Source organism: Monodelphis domestica, chromosome 3, assembly GCF_027887165.1.
Source record: "Monodelphis domestica isolate mMonDom1 chromosome 3, mMonDom1.pri, whole genome shotgun sequence".
In the NCBI taxonomy this organism is placed as follows: Eukaryota; Metazoa; Chordata; class Mammalia; order Didelphimorphia; family Didelphidae; genus Monodelphis; species Monodelphis domestica.
Window position 1 is genome coordinate 107,397,874 of NC_077229.1, and position 12,090 is coordinate 107,409,963.

The following is a 12,090-nucleotide window of genomic DNA, read 5'->3' on the forward strand; positions in this document are numbered from 1 at the left end:
AAAGAGGGGAATTTCAAACATGGTTGAGCAAAGGACTATAGATTCTAAAGCGACTTCCCAAAGATTGCACAACTATATGCAGGACAGAGCCAGGTCCAGACTCCAGTCTAGGTGACTTGATCCTAAAGTTCAGCAATCTCTTTCACACTGGAATCAGGGGTTGGGGCAGGGTAGAGAGAGGGAGAGAGACAGAGTCAGAGATGGAGAAGGGGAGAGACAGAGAGAGACAGAAAGAAGCTGAGTCATACAGGGAGGAGAGGAGCAGAGCCCTATTAGTTTCTTCTTGCATTGTCTGCTTACCTTAGTCTCCAAAAGCCTGCCCCCCTGTTTTCCCTGGCCTCCCCTTACCCCAACACAGAATTCATCTGATGACCTTCTGATTTTCCAAATCAAATAAAATTATTGTTCATGACTCAGTTCATCAGAGCTGAAAGGTTATCTATCCCTCAATTTATAGATGGAGAAACTGAGGCACAGAAAGGTCCCACAGCTGATATTCAATCAGTGGCAGAACCAGAAGTACACTGGAACCCAAGGCAGCATTCTTTCCACTCCACAAGCAGCCTCTTGCACACACCAACTACAGGTGTCCCTTGGAAGTCCAGATGGAGGGTCTAGGAGGCCTCACCGGGCTCTGGGAAGGGGTGGGGGCTGAGGTGAGAGGTGTGGGTGGTTCCCTGGCCCCAAGGCCCAACCTTCTTCAGTCCTAGGAGTTCAGCAGGGGAAGAGCATAATGACAGGGTTGGCGGTGTAAATTCTTTGGCTTGGTGAATAAGTAAGAGCCTTTTCCCTCCTCCCCCCTCCCCTTCGGACTCTGAAAAGGAAGGTGGGGATTAGTCATCCATCCATCTGAACTGTGTGTGTGTGTGTGTGTGTGTGTGTGCAGTATATATTTTTTTCCTCCTTTCTCTCTCTCTAGCTCCGGCTCTGGAGGAGTGTTTGAGTGGGCGCCAGGAAAAAGGAGGGGCTTCACTCAGCAGTTGGGGAGGGGGGGCCACCTGGCAGGGCCTCGGCACCCGCCACCAATAGGAGCAGGAGTTCCAGGAGCCAGGCCGCCCACGTGTGGGGAGCCCGGCTGTATAAAGCCAGGAGGTAGCGGGAAGGGAGGCAGGCTACCCAGCTAGAAGCATCATCAGCTTTAGCTGAGAGCCTAGGAGCTGCGGCAAGCGGCAAGCGGCGGCGAGAGCCGGATTTGCCAGCTACCAGCAGCCCCTATCACCTGTGGAGCCCGGAGCCTGGCGCGCACTCGCGGATCTCTGCAGACCACCTTGATTTCCTGCTCTTTCCGGAATTTCTTCAAGGAGCCCAGAAGAGAAGGGGTTTTGCTTTGCCACTAAGAGGATTAACCCCTTTGAGGATCCAGGCTTCCGAGGAGACAGACTGCTGAGCTCGGACCCTTGCTGTGGGCCCGGGAGGAATTTGTCCTGTCGGTTTCTCTACAGACCCAAGGAATGGAGCTGGAGCACCTGAGCAGTGGGGGCCTCCATACCTACCACGGTCCCCGCGGCGGGCCAGCGGCCAAGCCCAACGTGATCCTGCAGATCGGGAAGTGCAGGGCAGAAATGTTGGAGCACGTAAGGAAAACTCACCGGCACCTGCTCACCGAAGTGTCCAAGCAGGTGGAGAGGGAGTTGAAAGGCTTGCACAGGTCAGTGGGGAAGCTGGAGAATAATTTGGATGGCTATGTCCCTACCGGTGACTCACAGCGATGGAAGAAGTCCATCAAGGCCTGCCTGTCCCGGTGCCAGGAGACCATTGCCCACCTGGAGCGATGGGTGAAGAGGGAGATGAATGTGTGGCGGGAGGTTTTCTACCGGCTGGAGAAGTGGGCCGACCGGCTGGAATCCATGGGAGGCAAGTACCCAGTGAGTGGAGAGCCCACTCGCCAGACAGTCTCTGTTGGTGTGGGGGGCCCAGAGAGCTACTGCCAGGAAACTGACCCCTATGACTACACCGTGAGTCCCTATGCCATAACCCCGCCTACACCAGTAGGAGTAACTGCGGGAGGAGAGGCCCTAAGCCATGAGCCCTCTGAGATCCAGCAGTATCCACCCTGGAGCTCAACCACTGAGGATGGGACACTGAGTCCTGGTGTAGACACTCAGATTTTTGAGGATCCCCGTGAGTTCCTCAGCCACCTAGAAGAATATCTGAAACAAGTTGGAGGGACTGAAGAGTACTGGCTGTCCCAGATCCAGAACCACATGAATGGCCCAGCCAAGAAGTGGTGGGAATACAAACAGGGATCTGTGAAGAACTGGGTGGAATTCAAGAAGGAATTCTTGCAGTACAGTGAGGGGACCCTCACCAGGGATGCTATTAAGCGGGAGCTGGACCTGCCCCAGAAACAAGGAGAGCCTCTGGACCAATTCCTCTGGCGTAAGAGAGACCTTTACCAGACCCTCTATGTGGATGCTGATGAAGAAGAGATCATCCAGTATGTGGTGGGCACCCTTCAGCCCAAGCTCAAACATTTCCTCAGACACCCTCTGCCCAAGACCCTTGAGCAGCTGATCCAGAGAGGTCAGGAGGTCCAAGAAGGACTGGAGCAGGGGGAGGACCCCATCGAACAGCAAACCCAGTCGGAGGACAATGATGAATCACTCACTCCAGCTATGGAATCCCTTGCCAGTGATGGGACCCAGCCCGAGTAAAGGTGGCAGTGGCCACCTCCCAGCCCTTATTAGCCCCCTTCTCCCTGGACACCCTCTCCCCTTCTGGGTGTCCCCTTATGGAATCACTTGATTGAGGATTCTCCCAGATGTCCTAATTTCCCAGGGGCAGCTTGTGCTGTCTTGCCAGGAAGCATTGGCAGTCAGCCCTGTCCCCCAGTGGGATTGGCACTTGATGGACTTGGACACTTTGGGAGACAAGATCATGCAGTAGGGGTTTCCCCACCCCTCACGCTCCCTCCCCCCTCCTAGACTCTTCCATAGTTTCATATAGTATCACTTCTCCCCACTCCTCAGCTGCCTGAAGGCAGAGACTTAGCCTTCCTCTTCACAGCCTTTAGCCAGTCTGGTATGTCTCTCCTTCATTTTGTCCATCCACTCCCCATCACCCTCCCCACCCCCTATGGTTCAACAAGGAGTTTCACCTGCTTCCACATGAAACTCATTCCAGTCAAGAGTCCTGACAGTGGCCTTGATATGTCTTCTTCCTCTCTCACCTCATTCCTGCCCTTCTTCCATTGGCCACTAGCCAAAGGGGACATGGAGAGTAGCTGGATTATAAGAACTGGCACTGAGCCAGCTGGCTGTTTAGAGCCAGGACTCTAAGATCATCAGAGAAGAAACAGTGAAAAAAACTCACTGCTTTCCAACACTTCCCCTTCATGTGGCGAGAATCAGGGGTTCATGGTTGTTCTGCACTTGCCCTGGCAACTGGCATCCTCCTCGATTTCCCCAGAGAAGACCTAAAGCCTTTCCAGTGATGACAGCAGCAATGGGTGCTTGGAGATCCTGATGCTTCCTGCAGTCTAAAGGTGAGACTCTTCCCCTGTGGAAGGAATCAGAGAATCCTAGAATGTCAGAGCTAGTAGAGATCTTAGATAAGATTTTAGAAATGAGGCAGATTACCCAGTAAAGTTAGTGGTGCAGGTGGGACTAGAACACAGCCCTCTTACCTCCCAGTTCAAAGCTCTTTTAGTATGGGGAATCCTCTTAGGGAATTATATCCAGGCATATATATATCCTTTATATACAAAGGGCTGTTCCTTAGTAGTCTGAGTGGTTCCCCAGTTCCTACATAGAAGTGAGAAGAAAGGCAGCATGAAAGGGGGATTAGGAATGTGGGTGGGAGATGGGCTGACCAGAGCAGTGCCTAACACCAACATTGGTCCCCTGGGAAAGCCCAAGAAGGGTGGCTAGGTGTGCCCCAGAGCCTGAATAGTATTTCTTTTCTCCATTTCCATCTTGATGCTTACAGTATTGGGTTTTTTCCCCCTCACCTCTGTTACAGTGATTCATTCCAGCCTGGTAGAACAGAGAAGCATCGATGATTCGCCTTGTGATGGGCATCTAGGCCGAGGGGACCCAAGGAAGCTCCAGTCTCTGATTTTCAAAGTCCTCAGGGATTTGGCACCAGCACCTACAAGGTAACTAATGATTGTTTTTCCTCTCCTGAAGATCTCCTTGTCCACTCCTTTTCCAAAGAGTCCTAACTGAAAAAGCAGCCCCCTACTTTCCCATTCCCAAATCCTCAACCACAGGCTGGGGGATTGGGGAATAGTTCATTGAGATGCAAGGGAACCCCAGGAGCCCATGGGATAGGGCAACTTTGATCTGAGTTCTGTGGACTGGCCTCTAAGGGATGGTCTGGCCAGTTTTGAAGGGTAATTTCTCCTTCCCCTTGCAATTTGGTATTTGGAAGTGAAGACTCCACAATTTCCCTTTCTGGGTAGGTAGAAACTGGGGTGGAGGATAGTCTGAAAGGCCTCCAGCCTTACTTAAGTCAGTTATCTGTGGCCAAGTGTCTTATCAATAGGACAATTGCTTAGTGACCTCTGCCCTTAACAGTCAAGAACCCCTTTTCTTCCTGGCTGATGCAGCACCCTACCATCTTCCCCTCTTAGCTGTCCTTTTTTCATACTCCAATTCCTATTGCCCCTTCCACTGCTTCTAACTTGCCTGTTATACTTGTATTTCTTTCAGGAAATTTCCACAAACTTATTTGCTGCTGAAGCTGAAATATGCTCTCCATCCTGGGGGGGAGGGAAATAACAAACCTTCCAGAAGGGGAAGGAGAAGTTTGAGGACATGGAAGCTACAAAGACAAGAAGAAGGAGACAGAGAGGAGAGGAAGAGACTGCCCAAGAGCAGAATCCCAGAGCTTGAAGTGAGAGACAGAACTGTGTGTGGGGGTGACACTGGCCAAGCTGACAGTTCATGGGGGTGGATGGATGGAACATCAACCTCCTGGAAGAAGTCAAGTTCTGGCTCTTGGGCACCACCTGGCTTCCCACCCCTGCTCTGAGTGAACTCTGCATCTTTGGACTCACAAGTTTATGTGATAGGAGATTGTGATTCCCTTTATCTCCTTCAACAAGGGCCCCATGTCCTTCCCTGAGCTAGTGGCCATGGCTCAACTGCCCCACCTTCCTGAATCTCACTCGTGGAGGTATCTCCAAGGGGCTAGAGAAGTCAGGATTCCTTTCCTATTGGAATTGTCCCATTTTTGTGTCCCCACCCTTCCAGTCCTCATAACACTGGCTAACAAATGTTTACACCCCTGTCCCATCCCTGGAGAGTCCATCCTTCTTGGACCTTCCTGCTTGCCTTTCCATGGGAATAGGAGGCAGGATGTCTCTGAAGGTTCCCTAGATACTGGCTGATTAGCTAGCCATAGTCCTATCCTCCACCAGCTGCTCCCTATAGATTTATTTTTAATAATAGATTTCTTCAGATTCATACAAGGACTGTATCATCCTGCATTCATTGTATCTGGTCCTATTGGCCAGAACTGTCTTGGTCTCATTGACATTGGGGGCTTGGGGATGTGGTCTGAATATTTCTAAGCCACTTAAGCTATATTACCCATCCTTCCCCAAATTCATCCATTAGACTGGCCACAGCATCACCTGACCAGGTCTAGAGTCACCAGTTATTATGTACCTCTCTTCCCCTGAAAAAAAGCCAAACAAAACACTTTTTTGTAAGATTTCTTTAATAAAATGTTGAAACATCAGCTGAACAGGTTTCCAGTCTTTCTTTGGCTCAGGGAAAAGAATGGGGGTAGATGTGGGGTGGGGGGACTGGGGAAAGGTGGAGTGGAGTTACTGGGCAGAAAGCTGTTAAACTGTGGCAGTTCAGGAGAATATTATGGGTTTATCCAATTAAGATTGATTAGTATAGCATTTGACAAAGCCTCTTATGCTAAACATTGGAGAGCAGTGGGCTCAACAATAATCCAGTTAGATGGATTGGGGGGGAGGCTAAATAGTCAGAAGCAAAGAGCATATCAGCTGGGAGAGAGGTCTGCAACAGAGTGCTTCGGGGATCGCTGCTTGGCTCTGTATTGTTTAACATTTTTAGTCGATTTGGATAAAGGAATAGAGAGAATATATATTAAACTTCCAGATGGCCCAAATATGAGAGGAACAGCTATCGCACTGGATAAGATCATAGAAAAAGCCCTGGAAGGGACCTGAGAGACCATCTTCACATCTTCTTACAGAAGATGAAATGAAGATTCAGAGAGATTAGCTTATTAGCTTATGATCACACAGCTTATTAGCTTATGATCACCCAGCTTGTAAGGGGTATGGACAGAATTTGAGTCAAGGTCATCTATATTCACCACTCTGCTACAATATTTGCTACATCACATGCTACAATATTTAAAAGATCTTAATAAGCTAGAACATTGGGCTACAACTTAATAAGGATCATTGGAAAGCCCTAACATTGGTATCAGAAGCAGCTGGTGGCACAGTGGATAGAGCCCAGTGTGTAGAATCAGGAAGACCTGGGTTCAAATGTTATATCAAATACTTACTAGTTGTATGACCCTGGGCAAGTCACTTAGCCTTTGGTTGCCTCTTTTTCATCAACTGTAAAATGGGGATAAAATAGCATCTTCATTGCAAGGTTGTTGTGAGGATCAAATGGGATAATATTTGTAAATTGGTAAAAGTACTTGGCACATAGTAGATACTTAATAAATGCTTGTTCCCTCCCTCTCCTCTTTCCCCTTAAAAAGAAAAAGAAATCACAATCTAATATGGAGGAAGCATGGTTTGATACCAGTTTATTGGAAAATTTTTAGACTTTAGTGCATTGCAAACTAAGTATGTCCCCAAGTTGGAAGTGTCATAAGAAGGAATACTTTCAGTTACATTAGCCACTTCTCAACCCCAATTGAGGTTTTCTTGGCAAAGATTCTGGAGTCATTTGCCTCCTCTGGTTCATTTTACAGATGAGAAAACTGAGGCAAGGAAGTTAAGTGACTTGCCCAGGGTCACATAGCTAATAAGTATCTGAGGCCAGATCTGAATTCAGTAAAATGAGCATTCTTGACTCCAGGGCCAGCACTCTATCCACTGTAGCACCTAGGTGTCCAGATACATATTTCTTGACCATTCCAGATATATATTTCTTGTGGTCAAGAAAGCTAATGGCATAATAAACTTATTGAGAGACCTTGGGCCCAGGACTAGGGAGGTTACACTTCTGCAGACCTCTGTATTGGTCTGACTATAAGTGGAGTATTGTTTCGGATTCTAGAATATACACTTTAGGGAGAGCATTGGATAGTGACCAGAGGACAGCAATTAGGATAGTGAAAGGCCTTGAGTACATGTCATAGGAGGAAAGGCTAAAGGGGTTACAGATGTTTGGTGTGGGAGAAGGAAGACTTAGCTGGGTGTGATCATTGTTAGCAATGAATTACTATCTCATGAAAGATGATTTAGATTTGTTCTCCTTTGGCTCTGAGGGTAGATTTGAGCTTAGTGGCTGGCAGGCAACATATGTGCATTAAGAAGGCATCCACTGGAGAAGATAGGTGGCTTAGTGGATTGAGAGTCAGGCCTAGAGATGGGAGGTCTTGGGTTCAAATTTGACCTCAGACACTGCCCAGTTATGTGTCCCTGGGCAAGTCACTTAACCTCCATTGCCTAGCCATTACTGCTCTTCTGTCTTCAGCATTGATTCTAAGATGGAAAGTAAGATGTTTTTTTTTTAAAGAAAGCATGTAGTATGTGCCAGGCATTATGGTAAACACTAGGAACAAATGCCACCCAAATGCCACTTCTCTACATAATAATAATGGTCTGTCCTTTCTAGGTTATTGACTTTGTATCCATTAAGATCTCACTGGTTCACCACAATACCTGAGGGAGAACAAGGTAAGGCAGATCTCATTATCCTTATTGAGGAAACTGAGGACCACAGAGGGAAACTTCCATTCTTTTGTTCTAAAGATAATATATAAAGGGAGTTGTAAAGTTGGGGTGGGGGGAATGAGTCAGAAGCACAGCTAGAAGCAGAACGCACCAAGTTGGAGGTCCCCCCACCAAGAAACTCCCCAAGGGGGTTGGCATGGTAGAAAGATGTTTCAGAGTGGGAAAGTGCCAGACTCTGAGGAAAGTCCAAAGTGAGAATGCTACTGAGTTATGGTGGCAGAGCCAAGAGGTACTTAATAGAAGGACAATTCTTCACAATTAGGGCTATTCACAACTGGCAGGTGCTTGAGTGTATGTGAGTTCTAGCTCAAACCAAAAGAATCAGTTGTTATATGTTCAAGCATGAGCAACTTCACTTAGGAAATCTATACCTCAGGGCTCGATTTAGTATTTTGTTGGTAGTCTAGACTTAAGAAAGTGATGGGGAAAATGTCAATAATGTAGATTAAACTTAAAAGTGTATTATAGATGGGGCACCTGAGTATTTCAGTGGTTTGAGAGCCAAGTCCAGAGACAGGAGGTCCTAGATTCAAATGTGACTTCAGATACTTTCAACCCAAGTGACCCTGGAAAAGTCATTTACCCCCATTGTGTAGCCTTTATCATTCTTCTGTCTTGAAATGAAAACCATTCTATATTGATTCTAAGATGGAAGGTGAAGGTTTAAAAAAATGTTTTCCTCATTCAGAGATCTGGTTGTTAGTCACTTACCTACATCCTTCTTGCATGGCTTGTAACAGAGGGCAGTGAGTTCTCTCTCCTTGAAAGTTTTCAAGTAGACCCTGAACACATCCTTTTCAGGTAGGCTGTAGAGGGGGCTTCCTAATAAGGGATGGCTTGGGAAAGATGACTTTTCACTTCTGTCTCACCTCTGAGATCCCCATCATTGATATACAGAAAGAATCATGATCAGGAGGTCTGGGTTCTTTCCAGTCCTTTCTTAGGTAAATCTCTTCTCATCTTGTGATCTGTTTCCTCCTCTAGAAAATGAGAAATAAACCTGCTAATCTCTCAAACTCCTTCCAGCATTTATATTCTACTGGCTCATGAATCTGCTTCTGAGGCTTTGTGTGCCTCTTCTTCTGAAGTTCTAAGATTCTCTGGTTCCTTGATGGTAACATCTATCTCCTTGTCTACAGCATCAATCTCTTTACCATTCATCCTACACACCATTGCCTGGTTAATCTTCATGAAGCTTAACATTATGCTAGGAGAGGGAGGGATCATCAGGATTAGTAGGTTCTAGTTCTAATACTATGAAAGGGGAAAGGAACAAGCATTTATTAAGTGCCTACTAAGAACTAAACACTTGACAAATGTTATCTTATTTGATCCTTGGAAAAAACCTGGAGGGTAGGTGCTAGTATTATTATTATTCCCATTTTTTCAGATGGGGAATCTAAGGCAAACAGGGTTGAGTGACTTGCCCAGGGTAACACAGCTAGCAAGTATCTGAGACCAGATTTTGACTCAGGTGTTCCTGACTCCAGACTCTATCCATTATACCACACAGCTGCCTGTTACTCAGATAACTTTTTTTTCTTGTTTTTTTTTAAAACATTATTTTATTTGATCATTTCCAAACATTATTCATTGGAGACAAAGATCATTTTCTTTTCCTCCCCCTCCTCCCACCACCTCTCCCATAGCCCATGCGCAATTCCACTGGGTATCACATGTGTTCTTAATTAGAGTGTTCATTTGGAGTCTCTCCTCAGACATGTCCCCTCAACCCCTGTAGTCAAGCAGTTGCTTTTCCTTGGTGTTTTTACTCCCACAGTTTGTTCTCTGCTTGTGGATAGTGTTTTTTCTCCTAGATCCCTGCAGATTGTTCAGGGACATTGCATTGACACTAATGGAGAAGTCCATTACGTTCGATTGTACCACAGTGTGTCAGTCTCTGGGTACCATGTTTTCCTGGTTCTGCTCCTCTCGCTCTGCATCACTTCCTGGAGGTTGTTCCAGTCTCCACGGAATTCCTCCACTTTATTATTCCTTTTAGCACAATAGTATTCCATCACCGACATCTACCACAATTTGTTCAGTCATTCCCCAATTGAAGGGCATCCCCTCATTTTCCAATTTTTGGCCACCACAAAGAGCGCAGCTATGAATATTCTTGTACAAGTCTTTTTCCTTATTATCTCTTTGGGGTACAAACCCAGCAGTGCTATGGCTGGATCAAAGGGCAAACAGTCTTTTATCGCCCTTTGGGCATAGTTCCAAATTGCTCTCCACAATGGTTGGATCAATTCACAACTCCACCAGCAATGCATTAATGTCCCTACTTTGCCACATCCCCTCCAGCATTCATTACTTTCCTTTGCTGTCATGTTAGCCAATCTGCTAGGTGTGAAGTGATACCTCAGAGTTGTTTTGATTTGCATCTCTCTGATTATAAGAGATTTAGAACACTTTTTCATGTGCCTATTAATCGTTTTGATTTCTTTATCTGAGAACTGCCTATCCGTGTCCCTTGCCCATTTATCAATTGGAGAATGGCTTGATTTTTTGTACAATTAATTTAGCTCTGTAAATTTGAGTAATTAAACATTTGTCAGAGGTTTTTATGAAGATTGTTTCCCAATTTGTTGCTTCCCTTCTGATTTTGGTTACATTGGTTTTGTTTGTATAAAAACTTTTTAATTTAATGTAGTCAAAATTATTATTTTACATTTTGTGACTCTTTCTAAGTCTTGCTTGGTTTTAAAATCTTTTCCTTCCCAAAGGTCTGACATGCATACTATTCTGTGTTCACCTAATTTACTTATATTTCCTTCTTTATGTTCAAGTCATTCACCCATTTTGAATTCATCTTGGTGTTCACCCAAACCTAATCTCTCCCACACTGTCTTCCAATTTTCCCAGCAGTTTTTTATCGAATAGTGGATTTTTGTCCCAAAAGCTGGGATCTTTGGGTTTATCATATATTGTCTTGCTGAGGTCACTTGCCCCAAGTCTATTCCACTGATCCACCTTTCTGTCTCTTAGCCAGTACCAAATGGTTTTGATGACCGCTGCTTTATAATATAGTTTGAGATCTAGGACTGCAAGGCCCCCTTCCTTTGTATTTTTTTCATTATTTCCCTGGATATCCTTGATCCTTTGTTCTTCCAAATGAACTTTATTATGGTTTTTTTCTAAATCAGTAAAGAAAATTTTTGGAAGTTCAATGGGTATGGCACTAAATAGATAAATAAGTTTGGGTAGGATGGTCATTGTTATTATATTGGCTTGTCCTATCCATGAGCAGTTAATGTTTTTCCAATTGCTCAAGTCTAGTTTTAGTTGTGTGGAGAGTGTTTTGTAGTTGTGTTCATATAGTTCCTGTATTTGTCTCGGGAAATAGATTCCTAAGTATTTTATTTTATCTAAGGTGATTTTGAATGGGATTTCTCTTTCTAGTTTTTGTTGCTGAGCTGTGTTGGAGATATATAGAAATGCTGATGACTTATGCGGGTTTATTTTGTATCCTGCAATTTTGCTAAAATTGTTGATTATTTCAATTAGCTTTTTGGTTGAATCCCTAGGATTCTTTAAGTAGACCATCATGTCATCTGCAAAGAGTGATAACTTGGTCTCCTCCTTGCCTATTTTGATGCCTTCAATTTCTTTTTCTTCTCTAATTGCTACTGCTAGTGTTTCTAGTACAATGTCAAATAATAGAGGTGATAATGGGCATCCTTGTTTCACTCCTGATCTTATTGGGAATGCATCTAGTTTATCCCCATTGCAGATAATGTTAGCTGATGGTTTTAGATATATACTGTTTATTATTTTTAGGAACGACCCTTCTATTCCTATGCTTTCTAGTGTTTTTAATAGGAATAGGTGTTGTATTTTATCAAAGGCTTTTTCTGCATCTATTGAGATAATTATGTGATTTTTGTTGGTGTGCTTGTTGATATGGTCAATTATGTGGATGGTTTTCCTAATATTGAACCAGCCCTGAATCCCTGGTATAAATCCTACTTGATTATAGTGAATGACCCTCGTGATGTCTTGCTGGAGTCTTTTTGCTAGTATCTTATTTAAGATTTTTGCATCTATATTCATTAGGGAGATTGGTCTATAATTTTCTTTCTCTGTTTTTGACCTGCCTGGCTTTGGAATTAGTACCATGTTTGTGTCATAAAAGGAATTTGGTAGAACTCCCTCTTTGCTTATTATGTCAAATAGTTTGTATA

General features: G+C 44.8%; 1 protein-coding gene across 1 annotated transcript; it reads left to right on the forward strand.

Annotated features, from left to right (window-relative positions):
* The first annotated feature begins 959 nt into the window (after positions 1–959).
* Positions 960–5,685, forward strand: ARC (activity regulated cytoskeleton associated protein). Its single transcript, XM_007488415.3, has 3 exons — positions 960–3,484; positions 3,961–4,096; positions 4,653–5,685. The coding sequence occupies exon 1, from the start codon at positions 1,452–1,454 to the stop codon at positions 2,652–2,654; it is 1,203 nt and encodes a 400-aa protein (XP_007488477.1). The 5' UTR covers positions 960–1,451; the 3' UTR covers positions 2,655–3,484; positions 3,961–4,096; positions 4,653–5,685.
* The last annotated feature ends 6,405 nt before the right edge of the window (positions 5,686–12,090 follow it).